General features: G+C 45.8%; 1 protein-coding gene across 1 annotated transcript in view; it reads right to left on the bottom strand.

Moving 5' to 3' along the window:
- The window catches only part of CASQ2 (calsequestrin 2), a 31,152-nt gene extending 7,810 nt beyond the window's left edge, over positions 1 to 23,342 (bottom strand). Inside the window, exons 1-7 of the mRNA XM_003202719.4 lie at positions 22,908 to 23,342; positions 10,295 to 10,379; positions 9,278 to 9,378; positions 7,760 to 7,871; positions 7,227 to 7,300; positions 6,019 to 6,149; positions 1,271 to 1,316 (exon numbers count right to left, since the gene is read on the bottom strand). Coding sequence (XP_003202767.1) covers positions 1,271 to 1,316; positions 6,019 to 6,149; positions 7,227 to 7,300; positions 7,760 to 7,871; positions 9,278 to 9,378; positions 10,295 to 10,379; positions 22,908 to 23,141 — 783 coding nt within the window. The 5' untranslated portion in view covers positions 23,142 to 23,342. The remainder of the gene's footprint in view (positions 1 to 1,270; positions 1,317 to 6,018; positions 6,150 to 7,226; positions 7,301 to 7,759; positions 7,872 to 9,277; positions 9,379 to 10,294; positions 10,380 to 22,907) is intronic.
- Between the last annotated feature and the right edge of the window lie 692 nt (positions 23,343 to 24,034).

The raw sequence follows: 24,034 nt of genomic DNA, 5'->3' as shown, positions 1-24,034 counted from the left end.
ATACAAATATATATATGAACAGAATATATATATACACCAATATAAATGCATATGTATTCTGACATTCCGTGAAGCAATCTAAACTGGAGTAACACCAATGAAGCCACTGGTACTGTCTTGAACTTGCAGTGAGATCTGAATCCACGCTGTTGTGGTGCAGGTGCAAGTCATGTAGCAGAGGAACGTTTTGTATTTCCAGGCTGTTTTTTAAGCAAATATCCCACCACTGACAATTCACACACTTCTCTAGAGGTTATTTCAGAATGTATTCAGTATGAAATCAAAATCATTGCCTGTGAAATTTGGGTCCTAGTGAAGCCTGTGAAAATAACTGTGAGGAACTTAGTGGACCTAGGAAACCATATTCTACACAGAATCTGTATTTCAAAACAAAATGAAAACCTACCATGCCTAAGTGGCTCATAACTCTCAGTACAGTTTATTACCTCTTGCCTTGTTGTATTAAAGATTCCCAGGGTTTTCAGTGCTTCTAACTCCCACAGCATTTTATGTTACATAGTGAATGCTGTTAAAAATATTGAGATCTTTGGAAGAATGATTGCATCTTCTGTAACTTCTATAAGCATCTGTTCAGCTTTGTTTTCCAGCATTCAGCTGGCACTTAAAGCTCTCTAAATGGCTGTTAATGTCTTATTCATCCATGGTGAAGGAATAATTTGCAATACATTATTTTTCTTTATTTTTCACCTTTTCCCCCTTCCCCTACTTTTACAGACCAGGAGAACTCTGTGTGTGTGTTCTGCTCCAAACTGCTGCTTAGTTCTCCATAATTGCTGACTTGCAGCTCGCTCACACCTCAATAAGAGCAATCAACAGGCTATTTACTCCATAATCTATATAATCAGCTGAACTGCCTGCCCTCGCATTTTGAATTGTACAGTTGCTCCAGTACAGTTTCCATGAGTCATACATTTGGTACAATCTCTGTGACTCCCCCATCTAAAGGATGTCCATTAGATGATCCTTGCCAAGATTGCTCTGCATCAATGTACCATGGTCGGTGCAAAGATTCTCGACAACAGATACCTTTTATCTTAGCTGGAGTAGTTGGTTACCTGAGAATAACTTCTACTTTTGGGAGGGAATAGCCATTTATTTGGAATTAACTCTTTATGCTTCTGGGAAAGTGTAGCTTTGTTTGCTTAGCCAAAGGCTGGGGCTTGGGAGCAGCAGTTTGGTAGCCAGAGTGGGTTTGTTTCTGTTTGGAAGCTAGTAGAGGACACAAAGCTTCATCCTCACGTGTACTTACCCATGTCTCAAACATATCTTCTGGGCGCAGCTTCCGCAAGGTGGCTCTGAAAAGAAGAAGGAAAGGCTCTTTGAAGATATATTCAGCACCATCACACACAACGCTGCCACTGTCATGGGCAAGCTCACTGTGCCACATTTGATTGATATCCCAGTTCAACACTGCAAGCCACCACATTTCGAATGCAAGTCAGGAGCAGGGTAGGTCATCATCTACTTTCATGTGTGGCCATACAATCCTGCCCTTGGCTTCGCTGGAGTTGCTCTAGCCACTCCTTGTGCCTGGGAAGATGAGACAACACTCTGTGCTGGGACATGTTGGGGCATCAGTCCCACACATGACAGATGGTTCCATCCAGGCTGAGGGCATAAGATGAGCCATCCACTTTTGTTTTGCTGCCCCTAGGACATTCATACTCTTGTTTTCCTATGGGACCCTGTTCTCTTCTAGCAGTTTTAGCCCAGCTTAACTCTGCCATAAAAATCCCCCAGATTCTGTTATAGCAAAGAATAACCTCTGGCAAGAAAAAAAACATCATAAGAACCACTGGAAAGAAAATGTAAATCAGCCAAAGCCTGGTGGTTTTTTTGGAGTTTGTTTTTGAGAAGTAGCTCGTAAAGGGTGAAAAAAGGAATAGTAAATGTTTTCAGACACATCTGCAGCAGAAAGCTTGTCAGAGGGTCTGGCTGGCTGAGGGGTGAACAACAAAGGGACACAAGGCTGTGGCAGATAAGCACAAGGGACCCTTTGAGTCTCTGCTGACTGTGTTCCAAGGGATCAGTATTCCAAGCAGAGCAGCTCTTTACGGCAGAGGAGCCCTGCAAGTTGTTGCAAAGAGTGGGTCAATTAAGTTTTGAAATTGGTAAAGTGAGTGACAGCACATCATCAGGATGAGGGGGCATCCTGTGAGATGTGAAGCCTGTGTCTTATGTTTGCCTTTCTGCTAGAGCAATGGAAACAGGGAATGGATGTTCAGGTTTTTAAAAGTTCCTGATGGCTCCGAGGAGCCAGTTAACATTCACAGCATATGCTTTGGCAGGATCATATGCATAACATATTCTTACATTATCTGAAGATAGCTGGGAAATAGGGAGATGACAGCATTTGCTTATTATATCCAATTATTCAGATGGTCCACACCAGGCCTGATGGAGAGGAGTTACAAAGGCATCTCCAGAGACCTGAGTGTCTTCATGATGGATAGACATATAGGAAGTAACACATTTGCAGAAAAGCAGCCCTGATTATACAGGTCCAACAATGGGCTCTAAATTAGTTATCATTAATTATTGCCTCTAAGGGAAGGGGCCCAGGTGTCATAAACTGAGAAAGCAGCAGTTCCAAAAACAAAACAAAACAAAGAAAAGGTTGCAAATGGTTGGGAAATGGCTAAAGAGCAAAAGATATCATATCATTATAGCAATAGACAACTCCACTGTGCATACCCCCTCACTGAATGCATTTGTTGTCCAGAATATCCCATCCCAGAAATGACATAGGACAACTGAAACAGTCACATGAAAACACGGTAGTGGTAAAGAAAGGTTTGGAATGGCCTCTATTTTGTGGAGATTAACTTAATGAAAATTATTTGTCTTGAAAAATAAGTGACTGAAAAGGGATTTGGTACAGAGTGTGAAAAATGTTTACCGTTCACAAGAAATGAACCAGGCTAGTCATTGTTTCTCAGAGCACAGCTAGTAGGCACACAGTAAAATTATAAGGCAGCTGGTATAAACTGAACAAAGAGGAATACTCTTTTGATGCAATACACAATTCAGCTTTGGAACTCCTTACGTTTAGATACTTTATGCAGCAAAATAGAAATGAGGTGAAGAATAACTACAGAATTTGAAGAAAAAAACACTAAGCACAAGGACAGGGCTACAATTCTTGACCCAGCAAGTGACCTCACTGATGTTTGACTGAAACTGGAGATTATGTTGGATGAATGCATATCTCGTACTTGTACCCAGTGTTTCAGATGCTTTACCCAGCCGTTTTCTAGAGACAGCTCTTAGATAAAAGAAGTTCGGTGACAAGGATCTTTGAGTGCACTCACGTGTTTCCACTGTAATGTTGTGCTGATAGAAAGCACGCCTCACTAGACTATAGTATTTAGCTGGCTGTGTTTAATCATCTTCTTGATGCTGCTACTTGACAGAAGAGCTTGAGAGAGAAGATGGGAAGGAAGTCCAGGAGGTCAGCAAAGTGACCTGAGAGTACATGGAAGATAGAGGACCCCTTCATAATTCAGAAAAAGCAGAGATCTGTTTGCAAGACTTGCATTCAGCATCCCCTGTCTCTAAACTCTGTGTGTGCACGAACGCAAATCTCCCTGTTTGTGGTGCTCTAGCAACATCTGCTCTGCTTTTCTTCAGCCCCTTTCAAGTCCCTTAGATGTCTGTTGTGAAATGCAGCTTGCACAAACAATGGATAGCCTGTGTGACTGTCATGTGCTGTATTTATTTTTAAGGATGCAAAAGTAGAAGAATTATAGAATATCCTGAGTTAGAAGGATATTCTATAATGATCCCCAAGGATCACTGAATCCAACTCCTGGCTTCACACTGCACTACCCAAAATTGAAAGCCTATGTCCAAACGGTCATAGAATCATAGAATCGCCATGGTTGGAAAAGATCTCCAAGATCATCTAGTCCAACCGTCCACCTTCCATCAATATTGACCAACGTGGTCTCCTTCTATGATGGAGTTACCCACCTGGTGGATGAGGGAATCATTGATGTAGTATATTGGTGGTTCTATGATTCTACATTGCCCACTAAACCATGTCCCTTAGTACCACATCTAAACATTTCTTGAACACCTCCAAGGACAGTGACTCAACCACCTCCCTGTGCAGCCTGTGCCAATGCCTCACCACTCTTTCTGAGAAGACATTTTTCATAATATCCAACCCAAACCTTCCTTGGTACAACTTGATGCCATTCCCTCTAGTCTACTCTGAGAGTCTTGAACTCTGGCAGCTCGGGGCTGTGCCCACTGCCCTGGGCAGCCTTCACCATCTTCTGGTGAAGAACCTTTTCTTAACCCCCAACCTGACCTTTCCCGACACAACTCCATGCCATTCCCTTGATTGCTGTCTCTGTCACCAGCAAGCAGAGCTCAGTGCTGCAGGCCGCCATGAGGCCTTCCTTCAGCCTCCTCTGCTCTAGAGCAAGCAAACCACGGGACCTCATCTGCTGCTCATACACCCTGCCTCCAGACCCTTCCCTATCTTTGTAGCCCTCCTTTGGTTACTCTGTAACAATTTTATGTTCCTCCTATGTTATGGCACACAAAACCTCTCTAATTGAGGCCACACCAGCTCAGAGATATATCAGGACAGAACAGTCCCTTCCTAAGACTGTCTGGCAGTGCAGTACTTAATAGAGCACCTCATAGGAAGTTATGCCCTTTATACAAAGGCTGCTCTGAAAGTACTGCCTCCTATTTTATTATTTTGGCCCATGACATCAGAAGCAGATGTCAGTGCTATGACAGTAGAGGTTGAATCTTTGCCATGTGACAGATGGCAGCAGAGGAGCGGTCTAACAGAATGGGGTCTGATATGGAATAGCATATGAAGCAAAAAGTGTGTCATTTAATTCCTCCATGCAGAAAAAAAATGGCACTCAATTACATTCATTGACACTAGTAGAACATTTGTGGACACCAAACAGGGGATGTCAGCACAGTGAGGCAGTAGGTGGAGCATTTCATCAGCAGCAATGGCAATGTGAAAGACAAGCCATGTTTCGGATGGCCATGTACAGCTGTCATACCATGAAATGAAGAGTGTCTTGATCAGCTCATCCACATGAATCAGCAGATTACAGCTACAGAACTATGTATGGAACTGAATATCAGCTTCAGTGCATTAGAAACGATGGCGACAACATTGGAATATTGCAGTGCCAGATGGGTCTCACAGATTCTCACACTGGAACAGAAAGTACACTGTATGCAAAGTTGACAGGACCTGTTTAACCAATACAAGGCTGAAGATTACAGTTTCCTGGATTGTATCTTTACCAGTGACAAGATGTGGTGTCAACACTATAAGCCAGAATCAAAATGACAGTCCATGGAGTGGCGACATGTGAATTCCCCATCAAAGAAAAATTCAAGATACACCTCTCAGTGAATGAAGTAATGTGTACTGTCTTTTGGAACAGAAAAGAGGTGATCCTGCCAGATTTCCTAGAACCCAGACAAAGCATCAACTCTGACCACTACATTGTGACACTGACTAAGATGAAGGCTCGAACTTTCAAATTCAGGCTAGAGAAGAATACAGCTTTTCTCTTGCAACACGATAATGCCAGGCCACATACCAGTCTGAAGACCACGGAGCAGACTGCCAGTCTTGGCTGGACTGTCCTACCATACCTACTGTATAGTTCAGATTTGGCACCTTCTGACTTCCATCTTTTTGAGGCCAATGAAAGATGAACTGCATGGGCAACAACATCATCATAGCAGCTGTGAAACAGTGGGTCACTTCCACTAGCACAGATTTCAGTGAGAGTGGCATGTAGGTTCTTGTTTCACTGGTGAAAATGAATTAGTAATCATGGCGACTATGTTGAAATTAGTGCTTTGTGGCTGAGAATTTGCTCTATCAGACAGTGTTATTGTGATCTTTGCATCTGTCATATTTTCCACAGAAATAAATAGGAGGAATTACTTTCAGAGCACCTTTGCCCTCTTATCATGGCCAGGAGAGTCCTGACTGCTACATACCTTTTGTGCTCCTTCACAAATTCAACCAGCTCCTCTTCTGTGTAAGGTTTATCGGGGATGTGAACAGGATCATCCATGAATGGTTCATAGAAGTCCACCTCGTTCATCTTCAGACCCAGTTTCTTAGCAACCTGTGGGAGTTCAAATGGTCACAGGTGAGTGAGCCTGAGGTGTCTCCTGGGAATCCAGAGCCTTTGCTGGTGGAAGAGTTGAGGCCAAGCAATTTTCAATCCCTCAAAGTGCACTCTTAGTGTGGCCAGCAAAATATGAATGAATATTTCCTTGCAAAAAAAAAAAAAAAGCACTGATGCTTTCTGCACTGCCAGTATCAAGCACTATGGGAGAGCAAGGCTAGGGTCCTTGTCCTGCAAGCCTAATGGAGCTGGTTCTCAAATCCAGATCCAAATCTGACTCCCCACTGCAGAAATGGCTTTTAATCTTGGAACAGAGCCAATGCAAAAGCAGACACAAATACTACAAGTTACAGGAATGCTCAAAATGAGAAGCTAGAGCCAGATACCAAATCCAGGAACATCCTGAGCTTCTGGAAAATGCTGTATAAGTTGTGGATTTGGAAATTACAGACAGAGCAAGGCTTTGTGATAAACATGGCATCTTCTTGCACAATATGCCTCTGCTGATTTGTATGTCTTAATGACCCCTATTTGAACAGCTCTCATTTATTCCATTCCATTCCAGTTCATTTCTGTCTAGCTGTTGCACACGAGGAGCCTGAAGCCAGAGTACACCTATCTTGTCCATTTGAGATGTAACAGCCTCAAATAGCAAAGGAGGAGATGAGCTACAACAGAGCAAAAGACTCCCAGTCCTCACTTACGCATACCAGCCTTGATCTATCTTTGCAATGACATGCCCACTGTGAATGTGCAAGTGACAGCTTGTGGTCTAGGAGGGCCAGGGGCAGATGCAGAGCTGAAGGAAGGTGGAAGCACTGTTGACCGGTAGTTCACAAAATTACAGCATGGTTGAGCTAGAAGGGGCCTCTGATGTCATCTGGTTCAACCCTCTTGCACAAAAAGTTACCTGGAATAGGATGCTTGTGGCCACTCTAACCCTCACGCTCAGAGTTTTAGGGAAAGCCTGCTCTCAATTTCTTGCTTCAAAGCCCACACCTTTGCAGTGGAAAGGCTTTAAGCTGTGCAGAAAGGAGTCTGTCATCTCCCATGATGAGGTGTGTGGATGCTTACCCCTTTGTCAAATGTGGCAAAGAATTTGATGTATGGTTGGAAGTGTTCAGCAGCCTCTTCAAATGCCTTGTAATCTGTAAGGAGAAAAGGGGAATGAAGGAAAGATTTCATAGACAGCTGGTCTCATTCTGATCAGTACAGGAGGCACCAGGAATGAGCAAATATAAATTATTACAAAATAGAGCAGATGACATTACTATGTTTCATACACACCTTCAGGATTTACAAACAAGAACCATTTCACGTAGAGTGAACAGAATACACTTTGTGCAGCCCCACTACAAATCCCAAAATGCTACATTAAGTAGGGGCTAAAATCAGCAGCCCTGTGAAGCAAGTCCAAGGGTGACTGCTGTTGGTGTAGAAATGGGCTTATGCACAGCAAAAGCAGAAGCTCATTTGCAACCCTACCTCATCCTCCAGTGACTATTGCACTGCAACCTCTTGTCTCCTTAATGTTAATGAACAGGAAGGTATAATCCCCAGCACCCCCACCAAGGCTCCAAGCCCCACAAGGAACATATTCATCTTACGTTCAGAGTCTTCTCCTTTGAAGTAGCCGATCAGTTTGATTTCGTCATCAATTTGGTCAAAGGCTTGAAGCTCCAGCTTGCTGTTTATGATTTCAACAGGGTCTTCTAGCAACTGCCATGACAAATGCATTTGATAACACAACAATTTGCTGCACCAACCTGTAACTGCCAGACTGTGTCACTAGCTGCTTAAGTGGGGAGAAAGAGGTCACCCAATTTATCTGCTGCTGGAAACCTTGTTTGGTGCTCTCTGCCTCTCTGTGAGAAACTAACTGAGACATGTGGGTCACCTTCAGAAGGAGCACTTAATAGGTTCATTGCACAGGCTGAAGCATTCAGAGGGATACTGAGAGAGGTATGGGTGACCCAAATAGATGCTGTGATGGGAGATAAAGTGTAGTAATTGCAGCTGGCTTTGGAGAGGCTGTGAAGATGGTAGAATGGTTGAAAGGACTGCAATATGAGAACTATGTTCTTCTGTGAATGAGGGATATACCTGTTTTTAAGTGTAGCTTGCTAGAAGAGATCATTATAAAGATATTTTGGAAAAATATTTAAAAGGAACATGCTAGAGTGTGACCAAACAATTTTTTGGAGCAGTGGGAAGTCTAGAAGTGAAATTTACTGGCTGATCTACACATGCATGGTGGGTTAAATCTGTTCTTTGTCCCCAGACGTATCAGAGTTCTGACGAAAAAGTTGGAAGACAAATCTTCTAGTTTATCCTAGTTTTAGTCCAAACTTTGTTTCTTAACCAGACACTGCTGGGGGAAGGATTTGGTCTGATTTATTTATTTGTTCTGTTTTGTTTTGATATGCCAAGCAATACTGGTGTAAATTGGGTGCGGCTTCACTAGGAAAACAAATGCAGGCATGCCACTGCATAACCTGTAGAGGAGTAGAGAAATACAGGGTTTGTTTGAGATCAGGCTGTCCAGGTACCACTGATGTGTTTGCTTTTATTTCCAGGCTTTTCTATGTGTTTTTCCTTGAGTGGAAAACATACAAACAGAAATCCTTACTCTCCTACTTTCTTTGCAGAACTTGTTTTATCAATGGTGCATCACAAAGCATGGCAAATGAAGCCTCGTGAGGTGACTTATGCTGCACCCCTTACCAGTAATGCTCCACTGTGCACAACTCCCTCCTGCTGTTGTGTTGTTAGGGTTCAAGCCAACATAAATGAGGACTCCATCACTACCAGGCTGCCAAAAAAGCCCTGCTTTAGTTGGAATTTATGTGCGATTGTTGCTTGCTCCCTGGTTGAGCAACCAAATATTCCATAAATAGGAAAGAGAGAAAAATATATTTAAGACATAAGTGGTTGGTGACATATAAAGGTCCTGGCTTTTTCTGGGAACTTGTGGTCAGTCAAGTATTTGGGAAGTTGGCAAACAACATCATTTGCATGCTGGTGTGCAGCAAACAGGGATGGAGTTTCAAATAGAGATAACCTGGTTTTTTTTGCAAAGTGAGTGCAAGGTCTTCTCTGAGAGGCTTTGTCTGAACTTATCTTACATCCAAGAGGAATTCCACCAAGACATCCGTGGCCAGTTCCCCGTCAAATTCAATCAACCGTTCCTCCTTAAAGACATAGAGACTTCCCTCCTCAACCAAGCCTGAAAGAAGGAGACAGGAAATATCATGTGATCAGTAAAAGCATCTCTCTTTTTACATTGAAGCATCTTGCTGGTTATTCTAGCAACACCTCCTGGGGAAATGCAGTTGCCTGTTGACTTGGTTGGTCAAGTTAGAAACAATCCTAATGATCTCCTGAGTCAGAGTTACATTAACTCTGTGAATGTAAAAAATGAGCAAGAAGCCAAAGCAAATTTTAAACTCTAATATGCTTAGCTTGCTTTGGTAAAAGTTAGAAGCATTTGTTGGAGATGGTGCAGAAGGCAGGCTGGCACATGACTGAGCTGAGGACTGAATGCCACACCATCTTGGTGAAAGCTACAAGATGAGGGGCTCTGAGCTCTGCAGTGCATGATGACAGGGTTGTGTATTGCTTTCTGGAGAAGCAGAAGCTCTCTGCTTTATTTTCATATGCACTGTCACTCTTAGCCTCTAATTTAGGAAAGAAAATTACAGTCCAGTATACAAGGCATAATAAGTCTCTGGCCTTAAGCCTAGTGTGGTATTTAAGTACCATTGTATTTGCATGCCATAGTATTTCCATATTCTTTGTGAGATGAAATATGAAAAAATACTACGTAGCTACTAGAGGGCAGCTGTTTCGAGGGGTGGAAACAGGAGGATGGAGGACTCCTCTTATATCTGGGGAGCAACTCAGGAAACAGATGGCACTTGGTTGCCATTGCAAGGCTGCAGTTCCTATTAGTGGCTGGGGATCACCCTTCCAGGAAACAGATGGCATCTGGGGGACACGTGTTGCCTCCATAGATGTTGGTTCTGCATCACTGTATCAGAGCTGTCTCTGTGCAGGAAGAGCATGGAGTTTTCACACCATGGTATCCAAACTGTTCTAGAGATAACAAACATGGGACTTAACTTAGCAAACATGGGACTTACCTAGCTTTTTGGCGAGTTTGGCATCCTTCTTGGAATCCACCATCCCAAAGCCGATGCTCCTAGGCTCCAGGACCTGAGCTGCCAGCTGTGGGGAAAACCAGAGTCCAGCATGAGCAGCAGGAATGCTGGAGGACATTGTGCCCTGTCAGGATGGCACAGGAAGCACAGATGACCCATATTTTGCTCCCAGGCAGCATCAATGGGTGGCACACATCACATGTTGCCTCTTTGCTGAGATAAGGCTGTCTGGAGGTCATAAGGGTTGGATTTCTTCCCACTGTGTCACAGCGCTGGGTTTGCTGGTGATACCACGTGCTGCCAACTGCGCTTTGACACTTGGGCATCAGGAGAGAGTTCCCAGCCACATTGGTGACACCGAAGTAGTGGGAACAGCTGGGAGGAAGACTTACACCCTCTGGCAGACCAAAAGCTCTCTCCTTCCTCATGCATCTATGGTCTCCTACAGGGGACTGTGACATACAGGTACTGAGGATGTTTTAATTCTGGGAGTGCTTGGTGCTAGGTAGCAGTGGCTGGAAAATTGAAGGTGGCAGAAGTATCACTGCTTATATATGATGCAGTAGCAAAAGCACCCTGGCTCTGTGAAAACAGCAGTGCTACACCACCACGTGCTCCTGGCCATCACTGTGTCTCCTTTCTGTCCTGGGCTCTCCATGTATCTCCCTATATCAATCGTTTATTGCTTGTCTTGTTGTCCCTCTGGAAGGAAATCCAAATCCAGTGATGCTTAATGCCCCAGCTTGTATTGAACTGTGGGCCAGTCAGAGGGTAACAGTGCAGCAATAAGACAACATGGTCAAGCTAACACCCAAATCAGTCTCTTCTGCTCTTAAGTGCCTTAAGTCCCATCTCCTGTCCTGACTTCGGCCAGCTCCCCATCTCTGGGTCCTCCTTTCTGCCCTGTTTCCTCAGGAAACAAGGCTAATCCCAGCCACACTCGTATTTGTCACCTTGCAGCTTTGGAAACTGCTGCCCATCCCCACCATTTTTGATGAAGGGGCCTCTTGGTGATATCAAATTCCTGCCTGATTTGTGAAAATAGATATCTGTGGAAAGGAGAGACGCGCTGCAAGTGCCCTGTGGTGGGGACCCTGCAAATTCCTCCCGGGCGCCGTGGACATGTGGCGGCCCTGGGAAGCAGGCGGGCAGCGTCCTCATCCACAGGCACTCTCTGGAGTGGTAACACCATCTCAAGACCCCCGAGCAGCTGTAACACCCCCTCCTCCTCCCTCTTTTCCTGCTCACAGATGCCTCTGATGCCGACAGCCTCCTTGCTGTCCCTCCAGTGCACCCTGCCACAGGGAGCATGCCCCATCTCAGCTGCTGCCCCATTCCCATCCACAAAACCCTACTGAATTTAGGGATAGGGAATGAGAGTTGGAGGCCTCTGGGATGTCCCTATTAGGGCACGGCCACCTCCACTCACTGGAGGGTGCAGCAGAAAGGCTGCAGCCAGAGAGATGGCGAGCTGATTTATGGTAGTGCCCTCCTCCAGGGCCCATTTCAGCACCCCCTCAACCTCAAAGCCGGTTTGAATGTCACCCAGCGCCGCTGTGTCCGTGGCCATGCGTCCCCTTGGCTCCCCGCTATAAATAGTCCCCACCTGCAGATGGCCGGCAATTGCAGGGATCATGGAGGAAAAGTCTCAAAATCCTGGGGGAAAACAGCAGGCACCCTGAAGATATGGGCTCAGAGACTTTACTTAGGCTAAGAGCGGTGACACTTATTTGAAGGACAGGGTTATCTTCTCCCTGCCACCAAATGCATGTCCCAGAGCTCCCCTAGAAAGACATTCTCCACCATCACAGCATCTCAGCTTCTTTTTCCAAAGGATGGTACCTACAGCAGTGCATACCCTCCATTTCACAATGTCATCAAGGAACAGGAACACCCGATTACCTTAACCCCCCACAGCTACCTGGCCTGCTGTCTTTAGGAGGTGCTGCATGTTGTAAAGGAATTGTGTTGATTTGCTAATCTTCTCTCACTCTCTACCGATAATTGGAAATAAAAGGGAGGCTGCAAGTCAGGGCTCTTGCTTACAGAGGACACTGCCTGAATCCAGTAGAGCAATGGTCTATATTCACACATCTATGGATAAAGCATCAGAGCATTGGTCTGATCACTGGATGTTGTGTTGAGGGACATGGCTTTGTGGGAGCTATTGGTAATAGGTGAACAGTTGGACTGGATGATCTTTTAGGTCTTTTCCAACCTTGGTGATTCTACGATTCTATGATTCTATGATCAGTCTGGTATCCCCTCACCTGGGCCTTGTTAGATCAGCTGATGTCCAACATGATAGGAGAAGATGGTCACTTCTTGTGTGGAGGTGCCTTTATTGGGAAAAGGGATGGAGTCTCTGGGAATCAGAAGCTTTAGGGGACGTGTGACTCCCTGCACTGAAGCAGTTGTGTAGACCAGCAACAGGCTCTTCAAAGTTTGAGGCTCTGGCTGTGCTGAGACTGTCGAGTCATGTAAATACACTTCCTCTAGCTGCAGCCTTATAGGCTACTTACTTACATCTGTTAGTCAAGTGCCAGATACAGCCCAGGCAGTTTGAGCCCTATAGCTCTTGACTAGTGTGTGCAGGAGATGGTTAGAGTTTCTTGGGGGTGTTTGAAGAAGCTCAGCAATGTGCCTTCATCATCTGAGGCTGTGACACCTGCTGCAGACAAGTGGTTGGGCACAAGCAGGAGTGAGAGATGTTTGTAAAAGTGGAGGCTTAGATCAGGAGTAGCATATGTGAACATGGCAGATTATGCAAGATAGCTCTTCAGGGTTGAGAGTGTGAGCATGGGAGCTTGCTGGAAAAGAGTAGATGTGTCTAGAAAATTAGGGATGGGATGGAAGCTTCTTTGTGGAAGACTGTGGGAACATGCACTTCATTAGGGCTTGGGAGGCAAAAAAACCCAGAATCACAGCATGGCTGAGGTTGGCAGGACCCTCTGAGTCCATCGGCTCTCAGCAGGGACAGCCAGAGCAGGGTGCCAGGCCCACATCCAGGTGACTTTTGGAGACCTCTCAGAGGGAGACTGCACAATCTCTCCTACAGGCATGTGAGATGTCTCTCTGAAGAGACTCACCTCAGGAGAAGATGAATGTGAATAGATGGGAGTGTATGTAGATAGTGTGTGTACAGAGGAGAGTGTGTTTGTGTACATGTGCAAATGACGGAACTGCTCTGCTGGCAGCCTTTCTCCTTTGTTGGAGCTTTCAGGATAATGAGATAAGGAGGGAGCAGTACAGCCCATGCCAAGCCACAGAGCTCTTCAGTCCTCACTGGGAAAATCTTTCTGCAACATGAAACTCAGTACAGCTCTTTCCATTGGCACTGCTGGAAGGTAGGGGACCTTTGCAGGCTGCCTGTGCCTACAGTCACATTTTCAAATGCCAGCTCTGTGGGGTTGGATGTTACTCCTGCTTGCTGCTTCCCAGTGGGGCAGGTGGGTCTGAGCAGTACCCAGGTGTGCATGCATTCCCATATCCACATTTGAACCCCATCAGGCAGCAACATATAGAGGATGCCAGAGGCACGCAGCTTGGCTGGTTGCCCCCAGCTCATTGCAGTATCAAGCATTTGTATATCCCCTTACAGTATTTTCTGATTCCATAATGCTAGTGGGATTTAAATGCAGATAATGTTTCTGATCTTGACAATCCTTTTGGCTCAGAACTTCGGAACAGAGGCGGCTGTAATGTAAGAACACAGCTCCTACTCCTTCTTCTCCCCTTAAATTCATATTGCTTAAAGTCTCATCCAGCCAGAGCCCCTGCCTTTGTGTCAGCTTCTATAGTGAGTAATTTAGCTTCAACAGCTGCATGGGGAGATGCGAGGGAGAAACTGCCCCGGAAGAACTGGGCTTAGCTGGTCATGCAGTCCCTGAGGTACATGAAGAGGTTCAGGGCAGGCAGGGCTTAGAGCACAAGCAAAGACAGCAGGGGCTTGTAAGGTTGTATGCCATGCACATTTTGCAACCTTTATCTCGTAAGCACGAAGCCTTTGCAGTGCACTCTTTATAGCCATGGGGTCACAAGTTGAGTCCTGTGCATTCTCAGGAACAGGAGTTGTGAGTTTTCCTCAGGTAACAGCCCTATTCTCATTTGAGAATAGGCATGTGCATGGCCCTGTGAGAGTGATGAGAAGTGCCAGCTCCAAATGAAGCCTGAAGACCATTCTACAGTTCTATGACCTATGAGTGAGAAAGCACCGTCTCATCAGGGGTTGGAACTAGATGATCATTAACATCCCTTCCAACCTAAGCCATTCCGTAATTCTGTGATTCTATGATTTTGGGTGGTGTCAGCAGGTGCTAGCAATCTGAATAATGGTGGTGGAAGGAAACAGCTCCTTGCTAGAGCATCTCAGCTTCCTACTACCATAACTATCTGAACTGAGGTGTGGTGATGGGAAGCTTTAAGGAGACTCATAGGATCCTTCTGAAATCCTACGCTACAAGCAGCAGCAGAAGCATCACCCTTGTAAAGGTGATAGGTTGTTTGACAGCAAACCTGCTTCAGCTGCAGACAGTGGTGATTCTTCTGAACCTTACATTTGGTGTCAATCTTGCCATCAAATGGCAGAACAAATGCAGTAGAGAGGGTTACAGGTGGAGATGAATGAGACAGGTATCCCAGCACAGTCAGTCTTTCATCGTGGAGAGCCATTATGAGTTTCTGGCCTGGATTTTCTTCTCACTTCACTGTCAAGATCCCCCCAGCAGCACGGCTGGCATTCCCCAGCTGCCCAGGCTGGGAGGCAGGGTGCTGGGCACACCTGGGTCTCTGATAGCCTTTGGGAGTACTTCTGCTATGCACAGGGAAATTGCTGTTTCCCAGCAGTCAGTGGTAGAAGAGCAAAACTGAAGCAACACTAAGAGAAGAGCAATGGGAGATTATATGGGAAGTCACCTTTCTTTCCACTTTTCTGTTGCTCTGCTCTTTAAAGCTGCAGAGCATGGTGATGGTCAGAACATGCTGATGTGAAGATGAGAATGACTTAATGTCTTAAAACTTATTTTTATTTTCAGAAACAACAGGAAGATATGGCAAGAAACTAGAGTATTTCCCCAAAGGCTTTGAAAGCTTCTGCAGAACTCATACCTTTACACTGTGGTTGGCTTCTCCATTCTTTGAACAATCTGTAGTAGAGCAGAGGGGTATCGCTCTCCTTAATGCTGTTTTGTGCCATGCAGCATCCTCTCACGGTACCGATCAGAAAAGTATTGGATCTCTGGTAACTCAGGCTGGTGAATGACAGCTCCTGAAGCATTGTGATGGCCACAGAGAAGGGGCAGGAGCCTGCTGAGTAGCTGCTGCAACAGGGCCTGGCAGCAGAGCCGGGAGAGAGAAAGCATGGCCCATCTTGCTGCCCTTTTCCACCACTGGAGCTGCCCTCTTAGGGTGTTGCTGCTCTCCTGGTGAAAAGCCAAGCCCCCAAATACAGAACACCCAAAGGTCACTGAGGGAGGTCCTTTCACAGGTAGTGCTCCAAGAATGGTGCTGCGGCCCTTTAAGAGCTACTCGGCTGCTCAGCCTAGCCAGGCATATGATGTGCTCTTTGGCCACCTACCTAAAGGTTTCACATAGCTAGGGCTGTATTTTTATCCACACCCGGGCATCTCTAATTTTAGTCAGCTGTAAGTTAAAGCCCCTGAGATAGCTGGAGATGATGCTGGTGGCTGTGAGCGTCCATGGGGCAGGGACCACTTGCTGCTGCTGTTGGCTGGTGCCTGCTGGCATTGCTTCACAGGTGTTTTGCCGATTCAGCCGAGCAGCTTGCACACTGAGGACAGTCTGGGGCTGCGAATGTGCATGTGCTGACCTCAGCTCTGCAGGTGGATTGGTGCCTGGGGCTGCTCTGTGGAACCTTCTCTGTTGAACCCCACTCTGCTGAACCAGAGGCAGGAGGAGGACTCTGGGAGCTTTCCTCTACAAAAGTGAGGCTATAACTAGCTTTGCTTGAAAGTGAAGGCTGGATGCCACAGCAAAACCTATGTGGAGCAGCAGCCAGCTGCTTTCAAGTGGGTGCTGGAGGAAGGAAGTGAGCTCAGTGCACAACAGCCCCTTCTCCTCCTCAAGACCCTGAGGTGTTTTTACGCTTCCAGCTCCAAGGAAACTTCTCAGTTTTCTGACCCAGTGGGTCTGAGCCAATGCCTCTGAAACCCTGGAGTGCCACAGGAGGATCTGGGTGCTCCTGCCATGAATCCATACCGGTATGGGACCCTGGGGGAGCAGTAGGTTCCTTGGGGTGAAGGAGGACTCAGCCAAGGAGCAGTGAGCAACCAGCCCCAAGGGAAACGCTCAGAACAAGTGTCTCCTTACGCAGGCTTTGAGGTGTCAGAGCTCTGCTCAGTCTGTCGGCTGCCAGGGCAGGAGCAAGTTCCCAGAAAGAGAAGGTATCATGTCGTGCAGCTGGCCTGCACCGGAGCTGCGCCAGAGCGTGTGCAGGAATGAGCCCCATCAGCAGTGCTCAGGGGCCAGCGCAGCGGGGAACCGCGCATGAGGCTACTGCTTGTTCTATTTCCTCGGGCAAGGTTTTCTTTCTATAAGTAGGTAAATCCCAGTGTGCAGAGGATTAAGTAAAACAAGATAATTCGGACCTTGCTAAGTCACTTCTTTCCTGGGCCACTCATTCCTTGCCTGGGTGACTGATGTTTAGGGACAGAGGCCTCGAAAAGACATCTTTGGTCATCAGAATTTGGACCAGGTTGCTCAATCTCTGTCAGTGTCCTTTAAACTCACTGGGCTGTTCTTCTCCCCTTGACTCTGGTGATAGGAGCTCCCTAGTTTCCAAACTTGATTTATTCATAGCCCATTTGTCCTCAGGCTTTGTGCTTAAATAGTTCCCCTCCCTCCTGGGGCTTTAAAGAGAATGACTGTATCTCCTTTCCCTTTTCCCCATGGGTGAAGCTCAGGCTTAAATGCAGGGTAGAGGCAGGCTTTGATCAGCTCGATTTAAATGAAGGGCACCACAGACTGAGCTCTGGAATGAGGGCAGTGGGAGCTAATGCAGTGTGGTACCTGCTCCACCTCATAGGATGCTATCTGCCCTCAGCAGTCTCCTGGGCAGTGTCAAGGTCTGAGGCAGAGAACAAATGGTGACAGTACACATACACTGGAGCTGGACTCGGTCCTTATGGGTCCCTTCCAACTTGCAATATTCTATGCCCAGTAGTGAATGATTTCTCAGGCCAGTCCTTTGGATGCCCACTTACAGTGCATTATGATAGGTCAATGGCATCTTATTAGACAGAAGTGTGATCCTGCCTCCTGGATATCAAGAATGCATCAGAAAACTCCTACTGGCATGTTTCTAGGGAGCCTAATTGGTGTGGTAGGATGACTGAGGTTTGAAGAATGGGCTTTTCACAACTTTTCCTCATCTCTTGGGCATTTCAGAACAAAGGTGTGCCATGGAAGGAGTCTCCAACTGCTTTAAGGTCTTGCATGGCACCTACAGAGGCTGTCTGCTGAATTTCCCTTAGACACTGGGATGACAGCTATTTTCTACTCTGAGAACAGCCAGCAGCACACTTCTCTCCCTCTGACCATACATGACTGGACATGAAGGATGCCTTTCCAAGAGGGAGGTGGTGGTGGAAATGGGGGTCTTATGCTAGAAGCTGCTCAGGCAGCCAGGCATCAACCTCAGTGATGAGATGGATGGAGGGGTATTGGGAATGGAAACTAGGTGATAGGAATTAAAGTAGTCTCGGAAATTGTTTCTACCACTAGTTATACAGAAAGTCCAAATTATCCATTTGTGCCTGGGTGTAAGTGTGCCCATCTACAGACTGGGGAGCTCTCTGTAGCTTCTTTTATGATTGGCATGTCAGGGAGTGAAACTTTCCTAGTGCTGCTGCCGAAATCAGTGCTCTGAGCTGTTAATGGACTGAGATGTACTTACATTGTCTCAGAGGCCAAAGGAAGCAGTGCACATCTTTTCCTTTCTCTCCCTTCCTTCCTAACCTTTTGCTTTAACTTATCTGCAGTGGAAGCCACTGCCTCAGCAGCTGTGGCAACTTGTTTTATTACTTGTATTATGAGGTACTCATGCTGTAGGCTTCTTCAGGTACCTCTCTAGGTGTGCCCCATCTCTCACCCTGACGATTTGCTCCGTAGGGTCGCAGGGACCAGGCAGTTTCTGTGGCACTCAATGTATAACATGTTTACCCAGCCAAGGAAGTCATACTGAGCTAGTGTCTCATGAACATACTATTTTCAAAGAAAAAGGTTGAAAACTGAGTCTATGAAACAAACTGATAAGGGTGCTGAAAGAAAGCTCTTGGTTTTATATTCTCCTGTACTCTGTTTGGACATGGGGATAATGTCTCAGCTACTGCTTCCTATGAATGTCTATACATACCTATATTTGCAAACTTTTTTCCTATGTTGGATCAGAAGAGAAGGCCTTTTTGCTACATATGACATGTTTCTGAGCTCTCACAGGAGCTATCAGCACTAAAATGATTTGAAGACCAGATGGGTGGAACTGCCCCAAAACCAGACAAATCTTAATTGATTTTTCCATTCTCAGCTGAAAGCCTGTGAGTGGAGCTTTACAAGTGTCAGCACTTGAAAGTGAGTCCTTGCTTTCAAGTGAATTAGACCTTATGCTCACTTTAATCCTTATTCTGTTGAACTCAAAAGCTATATTTCCCTCTCACAGCACAAGCAGTACTGATTATACGTGGACACTGGGAGGGAGATGCAATGTCTGCTTTGCAGGCAGCCTGCTCTGCACTAAGACAGCCTCTGCTGGTGGAGAGAGCTTCTCATGTGCAAAATAAAAATCCCTTACCCCGCTGCTCTTTATTTTTGTAACATGATTCTTAGAGACAGACTGGCCCACTGGAAAGCAAAGCTCTCCCAATATTTGGGAAGGGTTTGGAGATGAGAGGGAGAAGGGAGAGGTCTGTTAAGCAGTGATATGAGATTGGAGGAAATAGGAGAGTTGCAAAGAAGAAGAGTAGCAGAACAGATATTTTAAGTTTCCCTGCTTTGTTCTTGTCCTCTTTCACCCTTTTTCCATTAAAGTTGAGAGATTTGGGGACAAGTAGCTTTTTGTCTTACTTGGCACTTAAATCTGCACTGTGAAGCTTTGTGTCTGACTGTGTGTGATCTCCTTCTCTGTGCTCACCTCACAGGGCACACAGGGCTCTTAGAAAAATTGCCACAGGGTAGGAACTGTTACCACTGTCCTCAAGACTGCTGGGTCATCATCTAGAGTGGAGGATTTTCCTCACAACCTAGAGGAGCTGTTCAGCAGAAGTTGGGGTGAGTGGAGGGAGAAAGGGAAGCAAAGGAGTGTAAGAGCCCCTTAGTCTGAGATGTGAAGCAGCCATACTCATCAACTCAGAGCCATAGAATTGCCTTGGTTGGAAAAGACAAAAAGACAACAGAGTAAATTGCAGGGGCTGCCAGGTCAGCTGATGATCTTCTTCATTGCCTTTCCAAATTGGAAGGGCATGCTGGGCTGTGTGGGAATCCAGTGGCAGATCCCAATAGGACTGGGTGGAGAGAGCTGAAGATCCCGTAATATCAGTGTAACCACAGCATCCCTTTATCTGATGATACCCGGTGAATATTCCTGAGATTCTGCTGGTCAGCTCCACACACTGGGCATTTGTAATGGGGAGGAGAATTTTCCTGGCATATCACTTTCTCCTCACCCTGATGTTTGTGGTTCTAAATGGATCAAGACCTTAACTGTGTGCTTAACTTCACTTATGCTGTCAGGTTTTCAGCACGTTTCCCTAAGGAAATGAGACCCTCACTATTCTCTTCTTTCTGCTCTCCTGGTTTGTCTGTCAGCTGCCTCCACAAATAAAGTTTCAAGCTCTTGGTCATTTTCAAACAGATTTTCCAGGGAGATCTCAGACATAATTTAGGCATTGCAAGCTTCAAACAGAGCAGGGACTTGGAAGGGAAGAGACTCTGAAAGAGGGAAGTGCTGCCACATGAGCTCAAGCCCTGTTAGCTACTAGTTGAACCAATCCAAGCTTGTTGATGACTATGACCAATGTATTTGGATGAAACCATAGCCAAGGGACAATTTGCTCCTGGATTGTAGGAGTGTTGTCTAGGCCCATCCTGCCCTCCTTGGATGTTTTGTAGCCATGTCTTTTTTCACATGCTGAGACCTAAACTAGTGACTGGGTCTAAAGTGAAGAAGGGACCAGCAGGCGCTACTGGGACTTCTGCTTGCTTTGATAATATGCCATACTATCTATTACCTAGGCACATCTGGAATTTTGTCCTAGCAAATCTGGAGGGACCTGTTACTGAATCTCTCCACATTTTTTCCTTGTTCTAAGATATTTGTTCAAGCCTTTGGTCTTTGGAACTATGCATTTCTTCTGAGGTGCATGTGAGATAGAGGAGGGGTGGATACTTTGGAGGTTTTCAGGACTTAACATCCATGAAGCCTATTTCTTCCTGTGTACACACATACCTGTGTTCATCAGGCAATAGGAAGTAATAACCCTTAGATGATTAGCTCAGATCTTTGCTTAGCTCCACACCTGCCTGAAGGTCTCGTGTGAAGGGTTCCCATTATTCTTTATGATGGAGACCAGTACAATTTTATAGAAGTAAGGCTAAGGACATGGTGTTTTCCAGGCTGTGGAAGCAGCATACTTTGTTGTGAGTCATCAGGCAAATCCTCAATAAAATAAGGTGAAAAAATGTGAGATGCTCCAGAAAGTAAATCCTTAATACAATAAGTAAGCATGAGATGCTCCATATAGGCATCCTCCCAGAGGCAGGGCAGATTGAGAGCTATCCTTGCCACACAACATTTATGACTTGAGGTGAGGGAGGTGAAGCTTTGAGTGCTGTCACCAGACGGAGAAGGTTAAAACCTAGCTCACTGCAGTGGTTAAGTTAGTACAGAAATTAAGAGCACCAGCACCTTGGTGGTCTGTGTCCTATGCAGCACCTTCTCTGTTGCTTTCTCAGATCCAATCCAAGTCTTGGGTGTCTGTGGCGAAGGAGTGTCCAGTCTGCAGATCTCTGCTGTGTGGGAACTGTAAGATTGCTGCTGCAATTCCCAGCCCAGGGGACAATGGGGAACTTCAACACATTCTGAATCAGCAGTGCAAGTTTTGAGGTCTGTAGAATGGTCAGCTTGTAGCTGAGCATTAGTGAACCAGAGCACTACAATGACATAAGGTCTGCTGCGGATCTAATCCTCAATCTCTTGCCCAAGGTCACATCAGAGTTCCATGGAAGAGAAGCAATTGGAAACCAAACCACCAGAGTCCTAAGCTAATGTATTCACCCTCTGAAGCAAGTCCTGCAAAATAAAAGCTCGAACACATGCTGCATTGTAGCAACTGCACACTCAGTATGGTTGACTGCTAACATGGGGATAGGTGTCCAGGGGAGTACAACCAACAGTGTACAACGGGTACCTGCTTCTGCCAGGTTTCTATAAATACACACTTAGTAAATGCTTGCCATCTATCAAGCACAAAATAGCTATCCTATTAAACAACAATGCAATTATACTACCAGCCATAAACTTTTCAGCTGGAATTCCAAGGTTATTTTTTCCTTGCCAAGTGTTATTTGATCACTCACCTGGAACAAGTAACTGTTTCCTGACAGGTGAATAAAATCTGGTCAGGTTTGAATCTTTCTTGCTTGCCTTGTTGAGGAGGTCAGTAGACCTTGAACTTGGCACTTTTGCAGGTCCTAGCCCTCACTCAGTGAGAATATTTTCTAAATCACATTTGCTATACTTAAAAAGATGCAATGTGTTTTGTCTTTGAAAAATAAAGATTATGTATTTCTTCTGCAAATCTCACTTTCCATGCAAATGTGTCTTTTAGTTAAGAAGGAATATTTCTAAGTCCCTGGGAGGAAATGAACAACTATCAAGGTTTACTGCTCTAAGTCCCTAAATTACAGCCACACTACAAGAAAGAATGCAATGAATCTACTTTGTAAGTTTTAGTGTGATTTATTTTACTGAGGATTAATTAATCATTCTTTCACCAAAGAATTAACAATGCTTATTTCCAGCACGGAAACAAACGGCTGTATTAACAAGTAGCTACAGACTTATTCCAAGCAGGCAACCAAGTGTCAGAAAAACAAAAAGGGAATGCTGCACCAACAGGGAGTTTTGAGATGTGGAGCTGGGACACCCATTTGCAACACAGTTCAATGGGACTTGGCTATTTGCTCTGAGTGGAATAGGAAACTGGAAGGAATCTTGAATCCAAGGAGGGTATACTAGAGGGAGAAAGGACCTAACAATTTCAGGCTGCACTCAGACCTGTGCTGAGATCTGAAAAAGCTCAGCTAAGCTGAATTAATGCTGCTGGTGTGTGCACAGTTACTTGCTTTTCCCTGTTTTCTGGTACACCACCCAGAAAGGCTATTTCCCAGCTAACAACTCAGAGGACTACAACAAAAGCTTTACCCTGTGCTTCACAGAGCTCGGGGTCTAAATCGTACTCAGGCAAGCAGCCTCAAACCTTTGGCCATTTCCACCAGGCCCTTGACTGTCCCATGGCCTGTCTCCATAACTCCAGACATGCAGTGGCAATGACCCGTCAGGGAGACGCGCAGTGGTGCTTACCTCCAGGACCATCTCTGTCATCTGGAACTGCTTCTGGGACACCCTGTCAGAGCTCACGGGCTCATGGAAGAGCAGACAAAGCATGTCATACTTCTTCAGGGCATGCTTGTAGTTCTTCTCGTTCAGGTCGATCACTCGGTCTTTCCCATCATACGTGGGGAAATTCAGTCCTTCTTCTGCCTTGCAGCAGAAAAGCAAGCAAAAGCCTGCCAGGATCCAGCAAGTCGCTCTCATTGGGGAACCCTTGGAGTTCAGTGCAGCGCTGGCAAAAGTCTCTCTCCTTCTCAGTTTGGGAAGAGAAGGAGGCCAAGGGCTCCAGTGGGAGTCTGCACCGACTTTCTCTTTCTGCTGCCTTCCTAGTGTTCAGTCCAAGCTCTGCAAGGCTGGTGGCAAGCAACAAACTTTGCTGTCCTGGGCTCACAACAAAGAGACAGACAGGAGAAGCTGTCAGGCCAAGCCCTGGATACCTTACATAGCTATGTCCAGCTCCCGTGTCATTAGGAACTCCATTTTTAGGAAGCAGTTGTTTCAGGCTAAAAATAAACCCTGCAATGAATAAAAAGGACAGATATGACAGCATTGAGGGACTTGCTGGCACTCTGCATCATCTGAGAGTGAGAGAGTGAGTGAGAGGGAGTGTGAGGGAGTGCAGGAGGGAGTGGAGGTTGGCAATGCTGGGAGGATGCAGGCAGATTTGGGGAAGGGGCAGACTTCATTTATACAGAGAGCCAAGGCACACTCCGTCCTACTAGGGCTTAGCAAAAATAGAAGATATTGGCTGCCTTTTGTAACAAGGGTATCTCTGTAACCACTTGGGCATCGCAGTGATTAGGCAGTGGATAACAGAGCTTGGATAAAATTGTTTCAGACTTATCACTACCACTAGAGGAAAAGTCACATTTCCACAACAGTAAAGGAGGTGAGCACTCCTGAGACACCGTCACACTGCCTGGGGCACGAACTTGATTTGCTTGATGGAATTCAAGCTCCTTTCTGAAACACTCTCTCTGCTAACAGAGTGCCAGGAGATCTACTGGCCCTGGGATCTCCTGCTCACAACCATAATCCCAAAGTACAGGGAAGCTTCTCACTCACACAGCAGTTGCCAAGTCCCAGAGATTGCTGGT

This window comes from Meleagris gallopavo, chromosome 1 (assembly GCF_000146605.3).
Source record: "Meleagris gallopavo isolate NT-WF06-2002-E0010 breed Aviagen turkey brand Nicholas breeding stock chromosome 1, Turkey_5.1, whole genome shotgun sequence".
In the NCBI taxonomy this organism is placed as follows: Eukaryota; Metazoa; Chordata; class Aves; order Galliformes; family Phasianidae; genus Meleagris; species Meleagris gallopavo.
The sequence above is the reverse complement of the archived record's forward strand: the minus strand, read 5'-3'. Positions and strand labels throughout refer to the sequence as shown.